The 25931-nt window shown below is 36.6% G+C and overlaps 1 protein-coding gene across 1 annotated transcript in view; it reads right to left on the bottom strand.

Annotated features, from left to right (window-relative positions):
- Positions 1-25396, bottom strand: part of LOC306860472 (MICOS complex subunit mic25a-like) — an 80514-nt gene extending 55118 nt beyond the window's left edge. The window contains exons 1-6 of the mRNA XM_079402206.1: positions 25335-25396; positions 25128-25240; positions 24659-24737; positions 19518-19614; positions 18409-18553; positions 1390-1473 (exon numbers count right to left, since the gene is read on the bottom strand). Of these exons, the coding sequence (XP_079258332.1) occupies positions 1390-1473; positions 18409-18553; positions 19518-19614; positions 24659-24737; positions 25128-25211 (489 nt within the window). The 5' untranslated portion in view covers positions 25212-25240; positions 25335-25396. The remainder of the gene's footprint in view (positions 1-1389; positions 1474-18408; positions 18554-19517; positions 19615-24658; positions 24738-25127; positions 25241-25334) is intronic.
- Positions 25397-25931: the final 535 nt, after the last annotated feature.

Genomic DNA, 25931 nt, shown 5'->3' with positions numbered 1-25931 from the left:
CAACACAACTACGCCAAAATGTTTCATAATCTAATTTTCACCATATATTGTTTTGCATTCTGGAAAATGCATTTAACTACTGTAAACAACCAAATAAGTTAAACATTTCTTTGGCAGCGGCTCTTCAAACATGCATTCTGGGAAATAAAGTGACTCCATAGACTGTCAAATTGGATTTAAGCAACTCGTCTAACGTCACTAAGCAACTAGGTTACAATGTTGCTTTATCAGATATACTTCAAATATTGCTTTGCATTCTGGGAAATAAGGTGACTCCACCACTGAAGTCAACAAAATTCATTTTACATTATTATACTATGTTTCTTTGTAGGTAGTTGTTCGAATTCTGCTTTGCATTCTGGGAAATAAGGGAACTCAACCACCCAAAAACCCACCTTTTTTATGGACACCCACTTCCATAAAACACGGCCACTGTTACACGCTGGGCCGCTTTCCTACAGCATGTTGGCAAAGAGGGGAAAGAAGCAAATCTAACTTTTTTTGCCAGCTGTATGCAGTCGATAAGACCTCAGAGAGAGCGAGCGTAGGAAAAATGGTGGAGGGAGGTCAAAAGAGAGAAAACGAACGAGAAGGGGGACTGAGGAAAATCACAAATCTTGGAGAGCGACTCTGACTTCATTTGCCAATAGCTGAATGGTTTTGAGGCTTTGGCTAAAGCACTTTCTGCACCATTGCCCCTCGCCGCGCCGAGCAAGCCCTTTCCATTTAACGTAACTTTATTCTTTTTTTTTTACACCAATGGGGGTCAATCAAGGTGTGAACCCAGCAGATAAAGGCAGTCGGCGTTGCTGCCCATCCAAATGGAGCCAATGCACTTCAGATTCCCACTTCAGTGCTGTATGAACCATTATGATCTCTGTCCAGTCATTTACAAAGGATAGATGGCTGAAGGTAAGGCAGTGGAAAATGGCCTGTTTGGGCATCATCATCTCTCTGAAAATGACTAAGCGCAGCAGTAGAGGATAACCGGTGCTTTCATCCTCAAATATTATGGCGTAACGAGAGTTGTGTACAAACAGAGGTCTCTCGTCTTCAACAACTGTAGCCTTGCGTGAAGCGGAAAAACTGACAACAGCCTGGAAACAAGTTCTTAACGACCCACTGATCTCGAGGCTGCCTTCTGCTTATGCATACCTTTCCTTGATGTACTGCGTCATAACTTTTATTTCTTGAAAATGTCAGGGATCGGCTGTGTAAATTATACGGGAAGAAAGAACTTAAAAGCTAGACATTTCAAAGCTTTTCCGAGAAATGCCACACTATGGTATTTGAGCATTTACACAGCATTTATCACGTTTAAAAAAAAAAGTAATGAAATTAGAAAAATATCAGTGATAAATTGGGTTAAACTGACAGGAAGACACCAACCTTCTTCTCTAGTTGTGTGATCTGTTCCTTGTAGAAAGCCTCCAGCGCCTTCAGCTCCGCTTCTTTCTTATCCAGCTGTTTCCCCTGGAATGAAGTAAACGAAGAGTTTTGTGTCATTAAATTGATCATCATCCCCAAACAATTCTAGGAGTTGCATTTTTTTTTTTTTGTAAAAGTAAATAAATAAAATTGTAAAAAAGGAGTATAAAAACTTTAGTTAAAAAAAAAAAACTGTTAGAAAAGTAATGCGCTTTATACTTCTAGCAAAAAAAAAAAAACTGCTACAAATAAAAAATATTTTTGGTCTGTGGGTGGTCATTCAATTGTTCTTGAACACGGACCAATTCCAAAAATTAAGATGCTTATTGCAAATTTATTTTTTGTAAAGAAAATGTAAAAAAAAAAAAAAAAAAAAAATTAGCGAACAAAAAAAAAGGGGTTTACATTTTAATATATCTAGCAAAAATAAAACAAATACAAAGAAACCAGTGAAATCCAGTGAAAATATTGTGCATATATAAATTTGAACTACTGGCCTGCCTAAACCAGCAAATGTGTAAAAAAAAAAAAAAAACCTAAAGCCCTGAAACCACTGATAAAAAAAAAAAAAACTGAAAATGACACACTGCCCAGACTCGAGCCCTGTGATCTAGTTGGTGATATTAAATTCAAAAACATTTTTATACCATAAGGCTTATAAGCTTAGGACATAGAAAGTCCAACTGTCATTTTTGGAATTTCACTATTTGTTGGCATTTCCAAAAGATTCGTCAAGGTTTTCAGATTTTTGGGCAACAAATTAGCAAATGCTTTCGGCAGCATATGTCCCTACTGGGCCAAAACTGTTGACCATACTCAAGAGAGGCCGGACGCAGGACGTTGCACATCGCAGCTTCGTTCAAACAGCATGGACCAAAAGCTCTTAAAACCGATCTGCCAACTCTGCCAGAGACTTTAGGAAAAGGACAGCTGGTGTAAGATTTTCAGCCCTCGAATAACGCATCGAGGAGGATTTACAACACGGAGGGATTCCAAAAATAAACAGAGAAAGTGAGGACGCAAGATAACGACGTACACAAGTTTGTAGGGGATTTCGTCCATGCATGTGACGCTCAAACAGGTGGGCAATAACTGAACGCGATCGGCTCATATGGCACTAATTCTGCATGCACAAAGCAGGGGGGATTGACTGTCTGAGATATGGACTATCTGTGAGCATGCAAACATCTGTGTCATTGAAAAGCAATAGCGGCGATTACTTTACACAACATTGAAGGATATACAAGGCAAGCACAACCAAACATACAAAAGAGTTTTAAGCTGCAAAAAGACCAAGTATTCAAACAATATTCGACAAGGGAATGCAGAAAGCGACATGCTCGCACACATGCACGCAATTCCCCCTGTAATTAGCTTCCCTCATTCTGCAACTATGTACAAGGCACAGATACATTAAGCCCAGCAGGGTACGGCAATCACACAGTCGTGCTTTCTCACATAGACACACGTGCACGAACGCTGTGGAGTAGAGACGCCCCGTGGCGCTGACCGGGAGAGAGGCGCATGTACTGTAGCAGCCAGACAACAGTGCACAACAAAGCACAACCCCAAATTACGGGCATACATAATCACCCCCTTCCCTCTGCCTCCTGTCTCGAGCGAGCAGTAAATCACCTCCATCAGCACCAGCATCATATGCAATTTTCTAGCTGGGTAGCTCCGAAACCACCACGGCGGCCGACACAGTTTGCATGCTCACAATCGGGGCTTAATGCATGAAAACCAAAACACCATGTTTAAACGAGGAGGAAACAAGACGCGGAGAGATAGGAAGGAAGAACGAGTGAATGAGAGAAATGTAACAATGACTGTGGAATAGGCCATGCTTACCCAGGCATCCAGTTCGGAGGCAGGCTTGAGAAAGAGAGAATGAGAGAGAAGCAAGGAGGAAAACATCACTTAACACTTAGCTACAGGAAAAATTAGGCTGGAACTGGTTCCTCAACATATTAAGATATGTTTGAAACAATTTACATCCTTATTTGAATTGTTAGGTTTAAAGAAGACATGAAACCACATTTGTGGGGCATTTAAATTACAAATTTTGCAAAAAAAAAAAAAAACCTTTGAGATAATTTAGGGAAAACGTATGGTGCAGGACTATTTCACCATATTGAGACTTGACGGGAGAACAACGTGTTTGGCTATGAAAGAAATTACGGTAACACTTTAGAATAGGGAACACATTCACTATTAACTATGAATTTTCCCACAATAAATTCCTAATTTGCTGCTTATTAATAGTTAGTAAGGTAGTTGTTAAGTTTAGGTATTTGATAGGATTAGGGACGTAAAATAAGGTCGTGCAGAATAAGACATTAATATGTGCTTAATTACAAATGGCTAATATTCTAGTAATATGCATGCTAATATGCAACAAGAGACCCTAAAATACACTAAAAATACACTGCTAAAAATAAACTTTTTTTGGTGGGGCCAGTCAAAATGTTGGCAGGCAAATTTTGCATTATTATTGCTTAGAACTAAGGTTAGGGGTCTAAAACTAATTATGCACCAAAATGTGTTTTTTTAAATTAAATTTTTTTTACAGAAATACCAAAATTAACATTTTCATTCAGCTGAAAACTACTTAAACATCACCGCTTCAGTTAATAATTTTAGCCCTTCAAAACTGTTTCGGCCCAAAACCGAAAACTCATTTCCGGCTAAAACCGAGAATTAATTTTGCCCAAATACTACTTTTATAAGTGATGAATTTCATCTGGTTACATCACCAAAAAAGAAAAGACACTGAGGCAATGAAAACACTTAGAACAACACGCACTGATGAATCATGCACAATATGCCCAAGGACATTAATTAAAGTAAACGGGGTCAGTTTTGATTTGATGTTGACTTTAAGCAATGTTTTTTTTGTAGAAAATTTAGTTAAAATAGGACATCATCTTCTCTGACAACTTCAACAAACTGTCTACATCTTACATCTACTTCTTGAGCTTGACCAGTTAAATATCAAACATGAAAAGGAGACTGTAAAAGGCCAAGCACAAATCTCCAAGGGATCCTAATTGCAACTGTAAATTAGGTGCTAACAAATGTATTATGTGGTATGGAATTCACTCCTCATTATAGGAGCAGCAGCAGGGCGTTTCACACGTATTTAATGAACATGGAGGAGAGGGTAATCTGGTCTGCTTGCTGCAGCCAAGTGCTCAACACTGCCAGGGCTCGCATGGATCTACAGCGATAAGCAAAAGGAAAGGCTGAGTTAAAACCAAGAGCTGAGCATCAGAGGAGACCTAAAAATAAGGTTCATTCTGCACATGTTGTTAACAGAAATCAGCTCAAAATTAATTAATCGTTCATTTTCTGTTTTACTTCTTTGTTGCATTCATGAAAATCAGTGTTGATAACTAAAATTAAGACTTAAGTTTCCTTAACTGAAATAAAGCTAAAATAAAAACAAATATAAAAATTAGACTGAAGTAAAAAATTTAAGTTAAAGTTGAAGTACTACAATTGAAAAAACTAAAGCTGAAATAAATATAAATTAAAGCTAAACAGAAATATAATTTATCAAATGAAAAAAAACCCTGAATTTAAAATAAAAACTGACAATATATTTACAAAAACTATAAACATATTGGTAAATACTATATGCTAATCTATGAGCCAATCACATCATCATCTATATTCTATCTATATTCAAACTAATCTGAGGTTGATGTATTTAAATTCAAGGTGACTTGCTGTTTGCATACCATTTTACACAGATGTCTAAAATGCGTATTTACTGTTTTCCTAAGACAGGATAACGGTGATTTGATAAAAGACACCCATGATTAATAAATAATTCAATGCATTCATCATAAACACTTTTTCTGTCAATTTAAATAGTTTGTCAGCCTACCTGTTGGCTATTAATATAAATTGGCACATAAATATAGATTTCAATTGATTTGTGGTCCCAGGCGTGAATATTGGCTAATTTGAAATATGAAATACACAGGTAGCTTGAAATAAGCAACTTTTGAATGCTGCTCATCCAGTAAGATTTTTAGTGCCTGAGATTGGCATAATTTTTTTATAAAATCATTTATAGTTATCGATTTATAAAGTGCCATTTGCAAAGCTACAAAGGTTGTTACCATGAAGCCAACAGACTGCAGACAGCCTAAAATAGCCTCTAGAGAAACTTAAAGTGACTCTGACAACTCTTAGCTGAAGAATCAAGAGTTTGCTCCCTGCTGGTCTGATGACGGCAAACTCATCACTCTGTCTCAAAGAAATCTCAGAGCCTGTTGAGAGCCACACACACACACACACACAGCTCCTGACTACACACACGCCTTGTCATTTCTTTATTTATCCCATTTAAATTCTCTGTGGTGACAAAGCCAATCTGATGGGCGTGCTGCACTCATGTAACGCTCTGTTTGGGATCTGGAGCAGGCTGATAATACTCAGGCAAGCATGAATTACACTGATAGGTCTAGAAATGAGCCCTGCTCGGAGTTGGTTTACTGTAAACAATGGTGCATGCGTGTGCGTTAGGCTGTAACTCAGGATCCAGGCCAGGATAGATCCAAAGTGACAGGCCGTACACACAAGAAGAAGTGAAGAGACTGCAGGAATGATGAACTGAAGGCTGCTGAACACATTACGTAAGCTATAATGTCTTATCACAGTTCCGGCATGTAGTTCGAACGGAGTTGCTCTACAGCTCAAATAACTAAAAAAAAAAAAACATCTTTGAGTAAAGCATAATAACATTGCTTACAAAATTAATCTGTGGAACACAAAGTTTGATATTTCGAAAAATATCTGGGTTTTTTTTGTCCAAACGGTGAAAGTTGTTTAGACCCCAATGACTTCTATATAAGCTTTTTAAAAGCAGTTGTCTGAAAGCAACTTAAACCAAAAGTAAATAAATAAATATTTAATTGTTTGAGTGTTACTTTAGTATTACTGAGATACTATTATGGCTTTTATTACTATTTTGAATTAAGTTTTTTTTGTAAGGGTTTAAATCGGTTTTAATTTTAAATTTTAAAATTTGAGTAATTTTGTTGTCTTTTCAGTTGGTGCCAGAAGCCTCGTGACGCTGTCGTGTGCTGACATATAGCATCGCTGTGCTTCGGGCGTCTCGAGTTTGAGTCCCAGCTTGTGGACCTTTCCCAATCCCATCTCTCCCACTTCACTTCCTGTCTAAATATCTTAATCTTATCTTATTCTTAAATATCTTATCTTTTCACAATAAAAGGCAAAGCCGGCAATAAATATAAAACATTTTTTGTCATTTTTATTAGTTTATTAAATGTCTACATTGTTTTTTATTCTTTTTTTTTAGTACATCAAGTTACGCTAGATGAAAAAGAAAAATACTGCCTTGGCAACTAGTTGAAATAAGTATAATAGTTAACAGTAGTAGTTTTAATTTCGTTAAAGTTTCTTATTTCAAGTATCCAAAAATCTTTTGTTTGTTTCTTTAAAGAGCAAGGATTTACACAGTCTTGAAAAACCTTGATATATGAGGTAGTCTAATTTGAGAAGTGTGATTTCTAAAGCTGGAAAAGTCATGCAAATTAATAAAAACTTCTACCTTCATTGGCATTTTTACAATGAATAAACATTTTTACAGTCATGTAAACCTTCGGGTAGAAATTCTGAGAAAAAACTATTTTCAATCCTTATTCTCAATCGTTTTCATGAGGTCTTTGATTATTCTTGTGAACATTCAGGGCCTGTGCAGTCAAAAATGTTGAGAATCACTGCATTACAGCATCTAACTCTGCCAGTTCTCAAGTACACTTAAAGTTCAGTATTATGTGTTTCCAGAACGAAAATGAGATTTAGTTGTTAAAATGTTTCAGTCCGACCCCACATTAGAAAACAAAGCAGCTCATTTCTATTTATAACTACCTCTGGTAACGATAATCCACAATTAAATGCTCTCCCCGTATGAAACGTCCAGATAACGGTCTTACCAGACAGCTATTGATTAACCCGTGTCATACGAAAAACTGATTCAGGTTCATTTAATTTAATTTAATTATAAGGCTGTGTGACTGAAGCTCGCCATGAGTAACAGTTCTCAGATTCTTCTCTTGCACAAACACACACACACTCTGCATCTGTTGTGTATTGCGGTGTGTGTTTATACTCCGTCATCCCCTCTAGGTTGGATGTGCTGCGTTGCCATCTGATATCTGGGCACAGCTTCCCTCCCGCTTTCCTCGTCTATTTACTCATCTGCGTTTATTTAACACGTAGCTCCCGGCTACGCAATAAATTAGCACTTAATATTCAAACTGACTTCCCAGAGTGCACGCTGCTGCGGTCGTCTGGGGAGGAGAAGGAAGGGCCACTTGCTTCTCTCGTGCCATTGCCATGAATAATTTCTCTGCCGGCGTTTCGCCTCTTATCTGAGCCCGATCCGACCACCGTGTCAGAGAGAGCCGATGTCATTTTCGAGCAGGGTCTCAAACGTGATATTGATGACATGAGGGAAAAGAGATTAGAAGAACTATTTGACAGAGGGTCGGGATTCGTTCAGCACCAGAGGGAGAGACACAGGAATCAGCCCAGAATGGTCAAGTGCTCATGAGGTATAAAAATTTAATATGCTCATCTTCCTTTATGGAATGGGGGGTAAAGCATACAGCTAGCACTCATAATCCCGACCGCCTTCAGGGGTCACCTGCCCATAAATGATACTGTTCTCCATCATCTATCACAGATGTACTTTTTTGTTCTTAAAATGCTCAAGAAACACTGTTGCCTAGCAAGTTAACACGTAGGTTTAGTCCCAGTTCTATCTCCTCTCTCTCCCAAAATAATTTCCTGCCCCATTTCAAATTTTGAGGTCAATAAAAATAACTACAAAGTTGAACTTTTCTCTTAAAATTCTCAAAAGAACCTGTAAAAAAAAAAAAAAAAGTCTTGAGATGTGGGCTAGTGGTTAACACGTGGTGCAATTTTGGTGCTCATATGGGAAATTAAGGTTTAAATCCAGTTACAATCTTTTTCCTCTCTGCTCAAATAATTTCCTGACCTGTCTCCTTACTAATCTTGAAGTCAATAAAAGTGAAAGAAAGTCCAAAAACAAACTTTGCTTCAAACTAATTTTCTACTTCTCTTAAAAGGCAGCCTAGGGGAGAAAAAAAAAAAAGAGTTGTGGCCTAGTGGCTAGCACGTTTCAGACTTGTTGAGCCTTGGTGCTCATACAGGAAACGGGTTTGAATGCAGACAAACTTACATGACTTTTGCAAGATAATGTCTTTAATTTCACTGTTCATTAAAGTGTCAAAATAATTCCAAAAAACAAACTCCCATTTCATTTATGCATCATCTGAAAGCTGAATAAATAAGTAATATGATATATTTACAGTAGGAAATTTGCAAAATATCTTCATGGAACATGATCTTAATATCCTAGTGATTTTTGGCATAAATTAAAAATCAATCGTTTTGACCTATAGAATGTATTTTTGGCTATTGCTACAAATATACCCGGGCAACTTAAGACTGGCTTTGTGGTCTAGGGTCACATATGTGGTGTAAACATGTTTTGGTGGTCATATACGAAATTAAGTTTCAAATCCAATCTATTCAAATTTTCTCTTTCATACAAATGTTCTATTTCTTCAAGTCGTCTAGAAAAAAAAAACATGTTTCAGATATGTTGAGCCTCGGTGCTCATACAGGTTTGTAAGCAGCCAAAATTATTTGTATATTGCCAGATAACTTCTGGCCTCTTCTTCTTGTCAAAGTCCAAAAACAGATAGTAAAATGCTGAATATTCATGTCGATCCTAGGAAACACAGGATTGTATTGAGCCTTGTTTTGTTCCATTTGTTTCAACAAATAACTTTGTGGTCAATTAAAAATAAGAAAAAAATAAGTTCAAAATAACAAATTGTTCATACTTTTGTCATAAACACTGGCATTTTGAGGTTGACATGGAAACAAGAAAATCATTCTCCACTGACACAAAGACGCTTACCAGAAAAACCTGTGACACACTCAAAAACAGCCCTTCGAACAGAGTGATAAGTAAACACTTACAAACACAGAGACAACAAGACCTAATCCTGCACCTAATTCCCTTTTATCCCAGACTCCTGCTCCAACAGCGTCGCTAGAACGGAAGAAACGGTGCAGGGAGCACCGGATAAAATCTATCCACTCCACCTGCCTGCCGCGGGCCCCACTGGCAATTACCTGAGCTCTGGCCTGGCTTGAGCTCAGAGAGCGCGAGAGTCTTAATGGCTTTGCATGCAGGAAGATGTCAGGCCTAAGATTACAATTACTGATAGGACTTTGCTACCAGACCGACTCTCTTCTCTCTCTCCTGCCGCACCGGATTACTCACACTGAGCTTCTCTGATAAACTGCACGGTGAGGGGAGATGAAAGTAGGTAAATAAATAAATGAAGAAATGAATTGTTCACAAGGTGCAGCGCGTGCTTATTGTTATCTTCTGTTGGAGGCTGAGGGGGAAATGTTGATGTCTGTGATGAGGTGTGTTACGAGGCAGGAGTTTCACAGCTATGATGAAGAGATAAAGCTTTCATTTACAATGGAAATCACAACTCGTATAAATGCACACACATGAATACATAAAGAACTGTATGTAACAGAAATTCATGAACTTTCCTGAATTAATTTAATCGATGATATTTGATAAACATTCCCTATCATCCCTTCATATATTCAGAAATCGTGATAATTTTTTTAGGATACTCTGATGATCGGATGAACTGCATTTATTTGAAATAGAAATATTTTCTAACTTTATAAATGCCTTTGCTCTCATTTTTAATCAATGTAATGTGTCCTTGTTGAATAAAAGTAATTTCAATGGTAGAGTATCAAGGTTTCCACAAAAATATGCAAGTATAACATAAGCAGCTTAACTGTATTCAATATTGATAATAAGAAATGTTTCTTAAGCACCAAATCAGCATATTTAAATGATTTCTGAAAGATCATGTGACACTAAAGACTGGAGTAATGCTTTGTTTGTCGTCACAGGATTGAACTATATTTTTAAAAATGTTCAAATAGAAAACTTGTATTGTAAATATTTTATTCAGCAGACCAGATCAGAAATAAAGAAAATAATGGCAAAAACTGATCCTATAAATCTAGCACAGCTACTCGCAGAGAAGCAAATGAATCAACACCTGACAGCTGCGGTCTTGCTTCAATTTACTCTCATGAGCTAAAACCACACCGTTTTCTCACTTCAAGATAGATAGTGGTAACAAAAACATTGACTACTATTCCAAATTTAAATACTGTAATAATGTACCAGAAACATTTTACAATACCAATTAGCACTGAAGACCTCTTGGGCATTGTTTTGAGATTTGGCAGACATTAAAACACTGACATTGTGTTAAAGAGTTATTCTGCCATCTAGTGTCTAACAACTGAATTTACACTATTTTATTATATGCACTTAATTATCTTCAAAGAAAAGAAACCAACATTTAAAGATACCAAAGAAATACTAGTGTAACACCAAAATACTCATGAGAAGAATGTATAAATCTACTTATGGTAATCTACTGTAAAACTGAATTACTGCACAATCTGATTATAGTGAACAACAGGAAGTGAGCCCCCAGAGCCTCCATTCACACACTAGTGAGAAGCTTTGTGCAATGATGTCACACCATCACAGGTACACTCAAAAAGCAGATTTAAAAAACATCATTCATTGGATGCAAAGTCAGATACGAGAGGTTGGAAAAGGATCAGAGTCCTTATCACAGAGAGATAAGCCAGGTATAGAAGCACTCCGATTATTTTAGCATCTCTCATGCATAAGTAACAACTGAGCTAGAGGAGCAGGCGGGCAGCTCAGCGGCGAGCATGAAGCGGTGTTAATGAGACGAGCTTTTTAATGGAACTGTGGAAAGAGAGTGCCAAATGCAAATGCAACTTATCACCTCTCCCCGCCAACAGGCCAGGGAATGGCATTAATGCGTTTAAGAGCAAAAAAAAATTACCCACAGTTCGCCCCTCTCTCTCCCTTTATCCCCCAACTCTCTACGTTATTTTTTATTAATCTTGTGAAGGCTTGTCATGTACAGTGAGAGCTCATGGAGGGCATCTGCACAGGCCCTGGCAGATGGATGGAGATGAATGGTGCATTTCACAGAAAGAGCGTTCCTGTAGTCTGAGTGCGAGCGCAGGGGCGGAGGTGACACATTACTGCATTTTAATACATTTGTACTGTCCTCTTTCTGAAAGACAATATCTTAGAGAACAGTAATTCTTGATGTGAAGCAGTTATCAAATATTGAATGCAAAAACAGCAACAAAAGCACTACAGGTCTATTTTACCTAGTGAAGCAAGTGTGTTATGAAAGGCAAAACAAAAGATATTCACACTGACTAAAAAAAAAAATAGCTAAGGTATCACAAATGCAAATATAGCCACATTGAGACGGAAACAAAAAAGCTAAATAAATGTAAAGGTATTAACACTGGGAGCAAATTTTTTTTTTTTTAATTGTAAAATGAAAGGACAAACTGTATCAAATGGAAAACATTCAACCTAAGTGCAAAAAATCTGTTAAATGAAAAAGCAACTTATACAATTCCTTCAGTTCATTCAATACGCAAATTTATTCTCACAGAGAACAAAACAAATCAGTGTAATGAAAAGATAAAATGATAATCAGTTTTAGGGAGTATCTAGTTACATGTAACGCAATTACGTAATTTAATTACAAAATAAGTGTAATTGTAATCAGTTACAGTAACTGAGAAAAAAAATTGTAATTAAACTAGTTACTTGTGAAAATTTTAAGAATTACAAAAGGGGGTTACATCTCCCACATGCAGATTTAATTGATTTCTTTCATAAATTGCATTGACAGCTCTAAAATATGAGAATATTTGCTTTATTTTTTTATGATTAACTTTTTTTTTTCTAAGCTATTGTTAGATGCCAGTGTTTCCGGTCATAACTATGCAAAGATTTGATTTCAAAAACATTAGCATAGCTATTAAACTATTTCTTATGGTTTTAAATCGTTATTTTACCTCAGAATGATCTCAAAGTAAGTCTGATTTTATGGTGGCTGAGCTATAAAATTGAATTATAATCTTAATACAAGTGATGAAGGATTTCAAAAGTGTTGAGTACTACTGTAAGGTTAACCCTGCCTGGTTTACACGTTTTAAAAAGATTTAAAAATGACATTAGAAAACATTAGAAATGTAATCAAAAAGTAAAATGTAATCAGTTACATTAATAAAGTAATTGAAAATTTACACTACTTATAACATTTTAAAACAGGGTAACTTGTAATCTGTAACCTATTACATTTCCAAAGTAACCTTCCCAACACTAGAATGATAATGCAAATGCAAAATTACTCCCCATGAAAGTGAAAAAAAATCTGAAAAAAATTAAATAAGACACTACAAATGGTGCTCACAGAGTGAAACAAATCAGACAAAACAGAGCAAAAACATAAAAAGCAAAACAAACAAATCGTGTCACAAATGCAGAGCTATTCAAACCAAATAAACTGATTACAAACAAAAATGGGAATTAAAAAAAAACAAATCCATGGACAAATTATCCTTGATGTGAATGATTCCTTGTTGCTATACAATTTTTGTTTGAATAGGCTTTATCTTAGCTACATTTAAAGCGATTCACATCAAGAGCAAAACAAATCTGTCAGATTGAACAAAAATAAAATTAGGAGGGAAAAAAGAAAACGTCGCTGTACTGTCACATGCGTGTTAACGAACATTTCAAATTATTTTTCATTTAACATGTTTATGAATTACTGAACTCACAAACCCCCTACAGTTCACTTCAAGTTCAAACCCACAGGGAAACCCTGCCACAGTGAATAGGTTCACAGTTCACGCTTCACAGAAATACATTTTTCAATTTTAAGTAAATGTTTTACTCATCTTCAATTGTTCCTAACCTGGGACTATTACACTGTGACTTCTTAAATAAACCACTTCAAATCTAAACACTATATGAGAAGCAGGAAGAACAGATGCAACTCCACCAATAACACACCTGAAAACCCTATTCAAATGCCTGGTGATCAATCATGTACTCCAACACAGCAACAACCAACACGGAAAATACAGCACACTACTGCCACTCAATTCAATTTCACTTTGAAGATGCCAAATCAGTTTTTAAATAAAAATACCAAATCATGGTGTATTCATGCTGTCATCATGTACTGGAAGACACTTGCTTCTAATATTTATTACAGTAACTCTTTCATATCAATATTTGAACAACCTTTTGCATGAAACAGATAGCAAAGGATCAATTCCTCCTCAGACGGCTGAGCTGGTATCTCACCATGACTCATGTTTAACAAGAGAGGTCTCCAGACATTATTGATAATCATGAATATTTAGAGGCACAGACCTTGATGTTGCGCTCTGAAATGCATCAGCAGTTGCCATGTCACAGCTTTATTCTGATTAATGATAAGACTTCCCATTACATCTAGATCACACAGAGGCTGGTATCACAGACAGAGACACTGTGAGCATCTTACGATCCACATACAGGGTGTAAAACAGCGGTTTTCCACTGATGGGTTGCAGGTTTGTACTTTAGAACTAGAAACAACAGAAAAGACCCAGTGCTAAATGTAAATAATAAAATATTTATTATTTTAATATAACAGTGCATTGGTAGAATGGCTAAATAAATCGGCTTTTCAGTTTTCAAATGGGAAAAGAAAACATGCAATATCTTTTGTTCCAGAATACTATTTGTTAAATAAAATCTATTTAAAATAATCTACTCATCGATCACATGTTTATAATGTTACATATATCTGGACCTACACTATCATTCAAAAGTTTGGTGCTGATAAAATATCTTTTAATGTTTTTGAAAAAAAAGTCTCTTGTGCTCACAATAATTTAATCAAATATACAATAGAAAACTAAATATTGTGAAACATTACTACAACTTAAAATAACAGTTTTCTATTTTAATATGTTTTAAAAGTAATATAATCCTGAATTTTCAGCAATATTACTGCACTCTTTCAATGATCAGAAATTCTTCGACTTGCTGCTCAAGAAACAATATTATCACTGTTGAAAACAATATTTTTGTGGAACCTATAATACATTTTTTATTCAAGATTTTACAGATGCATACATGAAGTTCAAAAGAACAGCATTTATTTGAGTTAGACATTAATAATTAATACTTAAAGGAATGCATGCTTGACGAATAACAGTATTAGTGTTATCGTGGAAACTAACTGAAACTAGGTTTAAAGTTTAAATGAGGTTAAAGCTGAAACACTAAAATTACTTAAACTAAAACTGAAATAAAGTCTTTAAAAAAAAAACAGCTAATAAAAACTACTAAAATCTTAAAATAAATAATCAAAATAAAAGCCAATTCAAATATTGATTAATATTTTTAAAGTATATAAATAACACTAAAACAACAATTGTCAAATACAACATTTGTTAGTGAAGCAAACCCCCTTTGTAAAATCCATACTAAACTCTACACAATCACAGCTGAGGCTTGTGGTGACATCTGGCCATGTTCACACATCTGCTAATAAGACACTGAGGTTGAGAGAGAGAGAGAGAGAGATGTTCAGGGATGAATAGGAGGATTGAGCCATAATTACCTTCACAACCTGCCTCCACACACACATAGACACACACACGTTTACTCTTCAAAGCTTGAGCCCAGGGGAAGCTTTTCTATTAAGTGTCCAGAACATGTCAGAGCTCAGATAAGACACACCAACAAGACGTACCACAGGATCCTCGGGCACAAACCATCACGTACAACATCACACACACAGTCCTTCAATCTAATGTCTACAAGATGACGACATATGATGTATAACTCGCATAGACTAGATAAGGTGGCCCCTCCAGGGGCCCAAGAGTGAAGGGACACAATCCCTAAAGGACCTGAATAAGTGGAATTCAAAGAAGCCAATTTCACCCGTGTCAAGAGAGCAGTAGCGTGTTTCTCCAACCAGACAGAGTGTTCCTCCCCTGCGGGACGTTATTTAAGAGAAAAACATTCAAACTGGGAAAATAATGAAGATAAGAATAGAAGTTGTTTTTTATTTTTAAATTATATTTAATTGCGGAATTGTGAACTAGTTTGACTGTTTGAACACAGATTAATGTTTGATAAAGCTAAAAAAGCCACTAAAGGCTGTGTGTTAAAATGATTTTAAAACTTCAGTTTAATTAATATTAATATTTATGCATGAGTATGTTGGGGGGTTTTTTGCCACCATTTTATAAAAGCAACTTGACGCATTAAAGGGGTCATGAACTGCCTGTGCTTTTTTATTTTGTACTGTTCTCTGAGGTCCACTTATAATGTTATAAAGATTTTTACATCAAAAAACATCAGAATTTAGAAGTAATATGCTATTTTGTGTCCTGTTCTTGGCCCCCCTCATCAGAACGCTTCGTTTGAATAGGCGTGGCGGATTGTAGGCTTGGAAGTAAACGCCCACTGCTATGATCGGCTAACACTTGTGTATGTTTGACAGTCTACATCCTTCACAGATAGACGCTGCGGTGATTTAAGTTAAAAACGCATAAACACTCATATCAAATGATCTGTTTGACAGACAAAGTAATAGTGAACACGCAAAAAAAAACAATTACTCACACTTGTGTGTTGCGACATTAATGTCAGATCCAATATACAGCATCGTCTTTTAGTTTCAATCTTTCTGAAAATCCTGCATCAAATTGTGCCTTGTTTGTTAACAAATACGCAGTAAAATTTAGTGAACAAAGGAGCGAGCTCTTCATTAAAAATAAAAGTTCATCCACTCTTTCCTAACGTTGGGATTAGAAGGAATCAAGGCAAATACTGTTTTTCCACAACTTGGCCCTGCACAGCGTCTTGTTGTCTTCAGAGAATCTTTATTATTTGGTTTTCTGCGTAGACCTGCCTGTCTCATACACACTACATGTGCAAATCAGTGAGCAGCGATGTAGAAGCAGGCGTTGATTTTCTTCTGTGGAGGCGGTGTTTAGCCACACTATTACAACACAGAGTGGCACATTTCACAAGATATCCTTTTGGCACACTGGTTTCAACATAAGCTGCTTCTAGACTAATAAGAAAGTTGAGTTCTGAAATTTACAGGATGTTTTTATAGTACAACAAGCTCATATGTCAAAAGATCAATGGAATTTTGGTTTCTCAGTTCATGACCCCTTTAACATATGGGGTCACGGGTGTCCTTTTTCCTTTTTAGTCATTTAAATGGTTGCGAAAAAAGTCCAAATTTACAGTCAGTCCTGTGTTTTATAAAGTATATTATTATATTCAAAGAAAAAAACAGAGCAGATATAAAAAAAAAAAATAGCTCATAATCTCTACCATGATACTGGAGTAATAACACAAACAAATTGTTAAATCAGAATTTGGATATGATTAATTCAAACAAACCATTTGAACTGATTCCATTTGAAAAGATACAAAATTTTTTGCGGTTGCTACTTAAATTAAAATATGCTATTAACACACCTCCAGGCAAGGAAGAATTGCAAAATTAGCCTGATTACACTGTCTTCAGAAAAAGTTATGGATAAATAAAAAGCATACTAAAGTCAATGCATATACACAATATTGCTTAATTTCACACTCATATGTGAAATTAATTCTTTCATTTTCAAATTTTCTTAGTGCCACTTTTGATTAATGTAATTTACACTTGCTAATTTGAATTTATTATTTAATAAATAAATAAAAAAATAAGTAAATTAAATAAAAATCAATACAATTTTAATTAAATTAATTTATTATTTTTAATAAATAAAGTAGTAATAGTAAAATGTAATTTTTGAATATTCTCTTCATTTTCAAATTTTCTTAGTTTCTTAGATCAATGTAATTTACCCTTGCTCATTTTAATTTATTTATTATTTTTAAATCTTAATGCTTTTTACTCTTAGTGTTCATTACCATTCTAAAGTCAGTATTTCTAAAAACATGGCATTATCATGGCACACGCAGAAAAGGTATCACCAAGGTGCCATAAGACAATTTTACGATAATATGATTGCTACCTAACTGCCGTGAAATTCAAGTCCTTACATGACACAATGACTACGTTTACATGCGCACGAATAATGCGATTATTTCCAATAATCAGAGTAAGGACTTTATCGCATTATGATGTTTACACATCAAGAGCAAAGCTCTTACTCCCGTTTACATGCAATTTCCATTATTCGCTAAGAATTGTGGTAATTTTTTTTACTGCCATTATTCACATACCCCACTACACAGCACAAATGATGGACTCAGAAAGAGCAGGTGTATTTACTAGCCGCTGTTTTAATTTATTTACATCTAATGCATAATGATTTTGTATGGCTGTATTCCACGCTGTTCCGGCGCCATAGAAATGTGATGGAATTTGTTTGCCTATACGCTGCCGTCGCGTTCTCATAGTTTCTGGGTAAGGAACAGAGACTGGTGACAGCAAGTTGTGTTTTCCCCAGAAATGCGATGCTTTCTTCTCCTCCATCGTTTCTAATCTGCGTATTATTACATGTGCGCGTCCCGTCATTCATGTACATCACGAGCGCATGCGCACTTTGGTCAGAGCGGCAATACTGCGATTAAGGCGTTTAAGTGCCTGTATATTTCGATTAAACTCGGTGTACGCCACCTATGTTAATACAATTATGCTTGCTGCGATTATGAGCTTAATTGCATTATTTAAATCGAAGTATTGCGTTTACATGAAGTAAAGTTTAATCGCAATATTGCCAAAATCTCATTAAAATTGCATTAAGAGGGTGAATGTAAACGCACTCAATGACTGTCAAAAAAAACAAACATTCCGTACAGTATTTACATTGCTTGTCTCAGAGAACAGTGGAGTTAGAGTGTGCTTGCATGCATCCTTAAACTTCTGTCCTGAAGTATTGTGCTGTGCTGAAGTGTTTGTAGAGGAGTCTCACCAGCTGTTTGGCTTTCTCAGACTCCTGCCGTGTCTGTACTCGCTCTCTCTGCACCGCTCGGGTGATGTCCTGCCGGGCTGCCTCTCTCTCTTTGCGTGCGATGCGAGCCAACTCCTCCTGTATAATGGCCTGCTGCTGCTCATACCTGAACAAGCGCACACACACACACAGCTTTATTTACAAGCCTGATGCCAAGCCATGATTCACTCACTGCAGTTCTCAATCCTACCACAGAGCGTCAGTGTTTTGTCCCTTGTTCTTAAGCTTGTTTCAACAGTATGATTCACACTTGAACAGCATCCAGGAAAAAATTAGTTCTAATTTAAGGTCTCTTCCCTTGTGAGAGCTACAATGTTTAGTGTTCATGTCATATTTTATCAATACATGCAAGCATAACGGGGAAAAATGCTAGATGAATTGGTTGAAAATACACATTGAGTGATTCAGAAAGAGCTAGAAAGGCTCTTCAGAGCTAAAACTAAGGGTGTGCCATGTGGATCTGTGTTTAGGAATAATATTGGTGGCATCTAACTGACTGGATCAGTTGACTCAGCTCAAAATGGTGCTGTGTTATGTGATTTTATATATCAACAATATATTAATTAGTTTTTCAGTCTTAAATCTCTGAGTGCAATGCCAAATACTAATGTAAAGCAGGAGTTTTATATAATACAATTTAAGCTAATAAGGCAGCTATATGTTTTCATGAATAAGACCGATTTTAGATTAAAATTACTATACTACACCAAAATTATATTATTTGGGATATTAACGGTAATTGGAAAATATTTAGTTTATTATTATTTTATTATCTATACTATTTAAGCTACTGTCCATTTATAATCTTATTTATTTTGTTTACTTGTCTATTTTAATCAAATTTTTATTATTTAATTATTTTAAAATAACGTGTATTTATTTTAATACAAGTTTATTTATTTTCACAATTTTTTTATAAAAAGTAAAAAAAAAATAATAAAAAAAACCTATAACTTATCTTTAACTTTTTTGTTATATATTAATTTTATTTATTTATTGTTTTACTTTTCCAGTGACCCCCTAGCACTCTTTTCCTTGGACCCCAGTTTGAAAACCCTGGACTTAAGTACCTTTTCCTGAGCTCCTCTTTAGTGTCAGGAAAAGTCGTCCTGGCCTGTGTTTTTGGAGATTGTGGGTCAGATGTGCTGGATGTTCGAGTCTGCTGGCCTGCAAGGTGAGAAAAAGTAAAATGATTATCCCTAACCTGCATTACAAATTAAATATCTCACCGAGTCAGGTGGCGTGCTCATGAACCTAGTCACACTCAAGTAGAGCTCCATACGTTTGGCCTCTTTTTGCTGATTTTTTCGCTTTGTTTTAAGTTTTATTCATTGGTGGTGCTTTACCTGATGACATGCAGTCGTGAACAGCAGGATTTGACTTCATCGGCTTCTCCGATTAAGAAGAAATCCAAGCCACCGACCGCGAGCGATATGGACAAGATGGCAAACGCTGTTACACACTTTGAGGACATTCTAAGAACCGAGTTGACGGTGATGCGGAACGAGTTCGCTTTTCACATGTCAGTTGTTCAGTTGCTATGCTCTAAACTGGATCGTCTAACAGGGAAGATAGAAGACAAAAGTTGTTGAAGATCACGATAGGCGAGTAGCCGCGCTCGAGCAACAACTTGTGGACTTGCAGGATCGCAATAGGCACTGCAATCTGCGTCTGGTTGGATTTCCTGAAGGTTCCGAAAAGGACGACCCTATGGGCTTTTTGAAAAGATTGCTACCGCCGTGGCTCCTGTCTCTGGTAGGCAAAGAGATTGAAGTGGAGCAAGCGCATCGCGTGTACACAAGGCTCTCCTCAGATCGCGCTAAACCACGGGTTTTCATCTTTAAACTGCTGCGGTACACGGACAGGGAGCTCATTCTGCGGGCCGCCAGACTTCATGCCCCGGTTTTCTCCTTTATCCTGCAACGATGAAGGTCATTCTCAAACAAGGTGAACCTAAAATGCTACACTCCCCAGAAGAAGCAAGAGTTTTTCTCAGATCCCATTCATCCACCAACTCTCAGTGAGCTTCAGCTGGACATTTGCTGTCTAATCGGAGAAGAGATGCTCTAAATGGTTAGGTGACTGTCTTTCACTGTTCACTTTAATGTTCACTTCTTAATTCATAGTTCATTGTGCATACAGTATCGCTTACTGATTATGATATTTTATTTGCTTTAGTTGTATTCTTTATCTCTCTTCTTTTTTAAATAGAAATACTACCTAGTCAATGTGTGACTATGGGCCAAATGTTGGTGCTACAGTAATGTGCAGGTTTTTGTTGACGCCACGGGCCATATTAAGAGGTGCTGGCAGATCAAGGTTTGTTCTTGGTTTGATCTGCCATAGTTCATGGGAATGTTTTTTGAATGGTAACGGGGAGGGTGGGGGGTGGTTTCATGTTAGACTCAACTGGTTTTATTTTCAAACTTGTATTTTGTCTTATGCAGTAATTCTGTTTGATACATATGACTGACCTTAATATTTGGAGTTGTAATATTAATGGGCTAAATGGCCCTCACAACCGTACAGGTTTTCTGGATTTTCTGCGAAGATGAAAGACTGATATAGTGTTAGTTCAAGAATCCCATTTGAAAGAGGACGATATATGCAGGTGTAATAATACATTTTATGAAGTGGTATCTCACTCATCTTCGGATACTAAAACCAAGGGTGTCCTAATATTGGTGCGGAGGACTTTAAATATTACTATTTTAGAGAAAGGTTGTGATACAAATGGTAGAATAACATTAAAACAATAGTGGAGAATAGGAATATTTTATTTCTCTCAGTTTATGCCCCTTGTACTCCTGAGCCTACTTTTTTCTCTGTTTTTGGCACTAACCTGTCTCTTGAAGTTTTCAGATTCTGAAATTGTATTGGGTGCAGATACGAATTCTGTAAAGTCACATATCCTAGATAGATCTGGACCAAAGGAATCACACTCTCAAGCTTTGTGTTCTGACAAACTTCGGCAATGTGTAACCTCATCCTCGTTGGTGGACAGTTGCATTTATTAAACCCTTCTGCTAAGTCTTTCACTTTCTTTTCTGCTACTCATAAATCCTATTTGTGAATTGACTATTTTCATTTCTACTTCTTTATCTTCAGCTGTTCGTGATGCTGATATCTGTTTCTTATCTGTCAGATCATGATGAACATTTGTGCAGATTATCTTTGATCCCTCGGCCATCCCGTGCCACTAGATGGTGATTTAACCCTAAATTGTTACAGGATGAAAACTTTTGCAGTCAATTCAGAAATAAATTCGCTGAGTTTATTTAAATTAACCAAGGTTCAGTGGATGATCCTCGAACACTTTGGAATGCAGTTAAAGGATTTATAAGGAATAACTCAATTTCATATGCCTCTTTCCTTCAGAAAAACCGACACAAAAAGATAGTTGAACTGGAATCACAGCTCCAGAATCTGACTAGAGATAATCAGCGTGTTTCTCAGACAATACACTCAGTAAAATCATGGTGGTTAGGTCTGAACTCAGTTCATTACTGAGATCCAGGGCAGAATTCCTGATCCAAAGATCTAGACAGAATTACTATTTTCAAGGAAGTAGACCAAGCCACCTTTTAGCCCCAAGATGACGCAACAATTAAAAATTTGCTAATAGTTCAGCTGTGAAATCCCAATCTGGGCTCATTATGACAGACCCAAAAGACATTAATATCGCCTTTCACTCTTTTTACTCTAACCGCTATACTTCTTCTGCTGATGGTGACCCTGACTCTTTTGCATCTTTTCTGTCCAACCTTGATTTACCTAGGCTGTCAGATTCGGATTCAGACTACCTGGCTGAACTGATCTCTCTTCAGGAGCTGAAGTCAGCAATTCGATCTATGAACAAGGGGAAATCCCCAGGCATAGATGGCATTCCAATCGAATTGTATACTACTTTTTGGTCGGATTTAGGCCCCCTCATGTTAGATATGATACATTTTTCAGTTACTCAAGGCTCATTTCACCCATCCATTAATATAGCGGTTATTTCTCTCTTGTTAAAAAAAAGATAAAGATCTGACTTCCTGTTCTAGTTACCGGACACTTTCTTTGATAGGGACCGATGTTGAATTATATGCTAAAGTACTATATCTGTATCTCGTCGTCTAGAGAAATTTATGAATAGGCTAGTTCATCGTGACCAAACAGGATTCATTAAATCTTGCTCAGCTTCGGATAACTTGCGCAGGTTATATCATATTATTAATTCAAAGAATAGTTTGTCCTCTCCTTGTGCAGTGTTATCTCTAGATGCGATGAAAGCTTTTGACCAGCTAGAACGGAACATTTATAGGCGGTTCTACAGCATCTGGGTCTAGGCTCGAGTTTCATAAATATGATAAAAGTTCTGTATGCCAATCCAGAAGCCACTGTTCTCACAGGTGCTGCTCGCTCTAACCCATTCTTTATACATTGTGGTACTCGTCAGGGTTGCCCGCTGTCTCCTCTGTTATTTGCCCTATCCTTGGAACCCTTCGCTCAAGCAGTCCGACAATCTGAAATCATTTCTCTCATAAATATACGGAATACTCATCGTCATATTTCTTTGTTTGCTGATGATATCTTATTGTTTTTGGAGAAGTCGTCACATATTCCTCATGTGTTGAGGACCATTTTGGATATCTCTCAGGGTTTAAAATTAATTGGAGTAAGTCATGTTTACTTCCCCTCAATTCTAAAATTGATTCCATGTCTCTTTCTATATCTATTCCATTGGTTCAAAACTTTTAAGTACTTGGGGATAGATGTTTTTCTTTCCTGCAGGAAACCTCAAAAAACGATAATGGTATTCTAGCCAAAGTATCCTCAGATTTGGAAAATTGGTCTTGTCTTCCTACTTCTTTTCAGGCCCGTATATCGGTGATTCAAATGAATGTTCTCCCACGTATTAAGTTATTTTCTTCATGATTCCTCTCGCTCCAGCGGTTGGCTACTGGAACAAACTAGATGCATGTGTTTCACGGTATATATGGGATGGTAAATGTCCTCGTATTAAACTGACTACTTTACAACGATGTAGATTACATGGAGGTCTTTCTTTCCCTAATTTTAGACTGTATGCTCAAGCCTTTTCCCTCCGCCCTTTAGCAGTTTGGTTTGATCCTGACGCTTCTGTGTCTTGGAGAGCAATTGAGGAATCTATCGTTTATCTGTATAAATTGATGCATCTTGTTTTTTCGTGAGTTCCGCTTAGGCAGTGTAAATCTCGGTTTGGTCCCATTGAAACCCATTGGAGGGATGTTGAAAGACGTTAACAACTAGTTACAAAATGGCATAGGCATTCGCCTATTCTCCACGATAATAACCTTTTGTCAGGCAGTACTCCATTTCATTGTCCGCAATGGGCTCATAGTAAAGTAAACACTGGGAGATATCTATGATGATAGTGGTTTAAAATCCTTCCAGAATCTTAAAAAACTCAATATAATCTGCCAGGCACCTCCTTTTTTATGTATTTGCGCATTAGATCGGCCCTACAGGCATATGGGGTGCCTTGGAACTCTCAACTGCCTTTGCGCAAACTAATCCTTCCCTCTGAGGAATCTCCCTCCTCGGTTTCAGTCATCTATCTCTTTCTTCTTGAGCATTCATACAAACCTCTACTACTTCTTGGGCTAAGGATCTTAATGAGGATGTGCATGTTTTATTTTCCAATCAGGTATGGGGTATGTTTAAATTGTCTTCTAAAAACCCTAATCACCAAATGATTCATTGGAAATTGCTGCATATGGTTTACTTGACTCCAGTGAAACGTTTTTATATTAATCTGTCGTCTTCTCCTAAGTGTAATCTCTGTTCCCAAGGAGTTTTAGGCAGTTTTTTGGGAGTGCACCTCTCTCTCACCTTTTTGGACTCACGGAACCTATCATTTTTGTTAAGGACTGAGATAAGTTTGACTCCGTGCCATTTTTTAACGTGAAAACTGTTAATTCATGGCATTCAGCTTTTAATGTGGTGTCTTCTTTTCTAAAATCTTTGTAAAAATTATTTTATTATTATCTATTAATAATTATTATTATTTATTTTACATTTTTTAAGTCTACCAAGGGGTGGGTTCTAAATTTGTACAGCTGCTTTTTGTTTTGTACTACTGTTCCACAGAATAAAATTCAATAAACAGTTAAATATCTCTAATTAAATATCTCACTAACTGCAACTCACACAATAGGCATGTAAACATTTACGAAAATATTCATACCTAGGTTTTCTTTATTGTTGACAGGTGGTCTTGGATCAGTACTGGCATTCCTCATGCGCTGTAGGACATCTTCAGACAGCTAAGGACAAAAAAGTGACCTAATGCATTAACCACTGAACGAATCTTTTAATGACCGAACTAAAAAAAAAAAAAAGATTCGAGTCACTCGAAGATTCAAACTCTCCAGTCTGTAATCAACTCTCTTTAAAGAGGACTAACGTTACAAGATTCCCACGCTGAACGTCCCGACACAGTACTATACACCTGCCCTTGGTTTCAATTACACTTCTGCACACCTGAGGGGCACAGATTAGCAGGCTAACGTAAATTACCAGTCCAACACACAACTCGACCCGTTCACTGAAGGACATTCGGGTAACTTGACGGCAGATTCACGCAACAAAGTCTCACGAAAACAGATGTTATCATAATAAACATAGTAAACCAGTATGATGGGATGTTGGATTACCTTAACTCCACGCAGAATCCTCACCCGGTCATCCTCATCTAGGCCGAAAGAAACTCTCCTGGTCGTGCTTTCTCCGGATCCCATCGCTTTTTGCTACAGCTCCGTTAATGGATCTTTAATATAAGATAGATATGTGTACTCTTTATTTGAAACGAACACAAATTATTCCGTAAACACGCCGATATGTTTGACAGATTTGCATTTTACCGTTGGGAAGTGGCCGTTTGTGAAGGGCAGTATCCTGAAGCATTATTGGCCAACGACAGTGCAATAAGCCAATAGAATTCCACGATATATCGGCGACTTTAGCAAAGGCTTCTGGGAGTTGTAGTCAATAAGGCTAAAGTTTTACCAGCGCGCACTTCACTCAAAAAAATAAAATAAAAATAAAATCCTGCTATAAGATTGGTTTGAAGTGTACTTTATATTAAAACGTATTTGTTTATTTGGAGTGTTTTAAATTACGAACTGCAAAGGTTTGTTATCTCTATCAACAAAAACATTAATTGTGAAAACTAGAGGTCTAAAATTATCCGATAAATAATGAGTTAAATGACTGGCTATTCTTCAGTTGTTAATCAAAATCACTTCCAAAAGCCCAGGTGGAAGTAAGGTTTTTTGCAAGAGGTTAAACACGTTTAGATCTCTTTTTTTATTACCGATTGTTTACAAAGTGACGAGATCAACTTCTAATAAACTGGATAAACACAGACACAAAAAAGTGTTTCTGATTCTTGGTGTACAAAGTCAATCAATAACAAATGGACCTCATGCTCTAGGCTAAATGAAAAATACATTTTATAC

This window comes from Barbus barbus (genome assembly GCF_936440315.1).
Source record: "Barbus barbus genome assembly, chromosome: 41".
In the NCBI taxonomy this organism is placed as follows: Eukaryota; Metazoa; Chordata; class Actinopteri; order Cypriniformes; family Cyprinidae; genus Barbus; species Barbus barbus.
Note: the sequence above shows the minus strand (reverse complement) of the source record. Positions and strands in the feature narration are given on the sequence as shown.